General features: G+C 55.4%; 1 protein-coding gene across 1 annotated transcript in view; it reads left to right on the top strand.

Annotated features, from left to right (window-relative positions):
* Nucleotides 1–719: 719 nt before the first annotated feature.
* Nucleotides 720–1,613, top strand: part of LOC103805493 (filamin-binding LIM protein 1-like) — a 2,244-nt gene continuing 1,350 nt past the window's right edge. Inside the window, 3 exon segments of the mRNA XM_009078145.1 lie at nucleotides 720–1,017; nucleotides 1,242–1,295; nucleotides 1,409–1,544. Coding sequence (XP_009076393.1) covers nucleotides 720–1,017; nucleotides 1,242–1,295; nucleotides 1,409–1,544 — 488 coding nt within the window.

Genomic DNA, 1,613 nt, shown 5'->3' with positions numbered 1-1,613 from the left:
AGCCCCGTGCGTGGGATTTTGGGGGAGCAGAGTTGCATGAGACCGGACAACTCATCACACAGGTATTTTTCAGGCTGTCGATTCATTTCAGGGACAAATCCTGCTTCATCAACGTTGTGCCGGGCTAAAGCCTCGGGGTTCCCCTGCCCCAAACCGTTCCATTTGGGAAGGGGAAGCTTCATCCCAGCTGCTTTTCCCGTTGGGAAGTTGAATAAACAGCCCTTTTCCTTCCCGAGCAGGGTTTATCGGGGTCAGGCGCATCCTGCCCGCGCCGCCGGGCGGTGCTCGGGGCCACGGTGATTCACAGCACTGTGAGTCGCTGTTTCCCCACCTGGAAAAATAAAGGGGGGATGCACTGAGCTGGAAGCGATTAGCAGGGACTTGGGTGTAAGAAGGGACGGAATGGGGATGTAGAAACACGCCAAAAAAGGGTTTCGAAAAGCAAAATCCTATTGCAACCCCATTTTTAAGAGGAAAGGTGGGATTTTTCCTGCTGCCCACAGGGAGTTTAACCCCAGGCGGGAGCAGTAAGAAGAAATAAAGGGGGTTAAAATGCTTAGAAAATTATGGGATTTGGCCATAGAGGCATTAAAATGGGAGATTTCAAGTGCTCCTCTCTGGGACCCTTTACCCTGTGTCCTCCCAAGCACAAGACCATTTATTGCTGTGACGTGGGACGCTCATTCCTTCTTCCTTTCCGGGAGGAGGGAGGCGGGTTGATGCCGAAGGGCAGCGCGGCTGCAGGAGCTGCTGGTGCACCCACGAATTTTACTCTCTTCTATCTTAATTTCCCTAAAATCAACCCCAGGTCCAGCCTTTCTGCAGCTTCGGCGATGCTGCCGGGGAAAGCGGAGAAGAGGATTGCTTCGTCCATCTTCATCACCCTGGTACCACCGCGGAGAGACGTGGCCACCAAGGAGAAAGCGCAAAGGGAGCCGCAGCTGGAGGGTGCCGAGGTCCCCAGCACCCATCGCCCCCGGGTCCCACTGTCACCCCCAGCAGTGCCCAATGGAGGTGAGCAATGTCTGGGGGGGCTGCAGGTGGTGCCAGAAGGATGATGATGGTGCTGGAGGATGATAATGGTGCCGAGGGTGCTGCAGCGATGCTTTGCTGAAGGACATGTGTGCAGGCAGGAGGGGATGTGGGCACTTTTGTGGGGATTTTTCCCCAAATCTCTGCACCCACCCTGGGATGGATCCGGCTGCTGGGGAAGGGCTGTGTTTGCTCAACATTGCTGGGTACTTATCAGTGCTGTTTGCCCCCTCCATCTGGGACAATGTTTGCTTTTGGGGCAGGTCAGTGAGTGCTGCTGCAAAGCTGTCAGGGCATTATCACGTTGGGGTGTTATTGTGACAGGGCATTATTGGACATTATTGCTCCCCTAACCCCCTTGCATCTTTTGCCACAGAAACCTACCCAACTGCCCCTGTCCCTTCCTCCTCACCAGTCCTCATCCTCTCAGAAGCACCTCAGCCCTTGTCTGTGGAGGCGCTGGGTCTGGCACTGCAGCAACTGGACCTTGCAGCACCCACCACCCTCCAGGTGAGGTTAATGGGCTGCAGACCCCCCCAGTGCCTCAGTTTCCTCACCTCCAGGGGCATAAATAACATGGC

The sequence above is a fragment of the Acanthisitta chloris genome, unplaced genomic scaffold (assembly GCF_000695815.1).
Source record: "Acanthisitta chloris isolate BGI_N310 unplaced genomic scaffold, ASM69581v1 scaffold35657, whole genome shotgun sequence".
Lineage (NCBI taxonomy): Eukaryota > Metazoa > Chordata > Aves > Passeriformes > Acanthisittidae > Acanthisitta > Acanthisitta chloris.
Note: the sequence above shows the minus strand (reverse complement) of the source record. Positions and strands in the feature narration are given on the sequence as shown.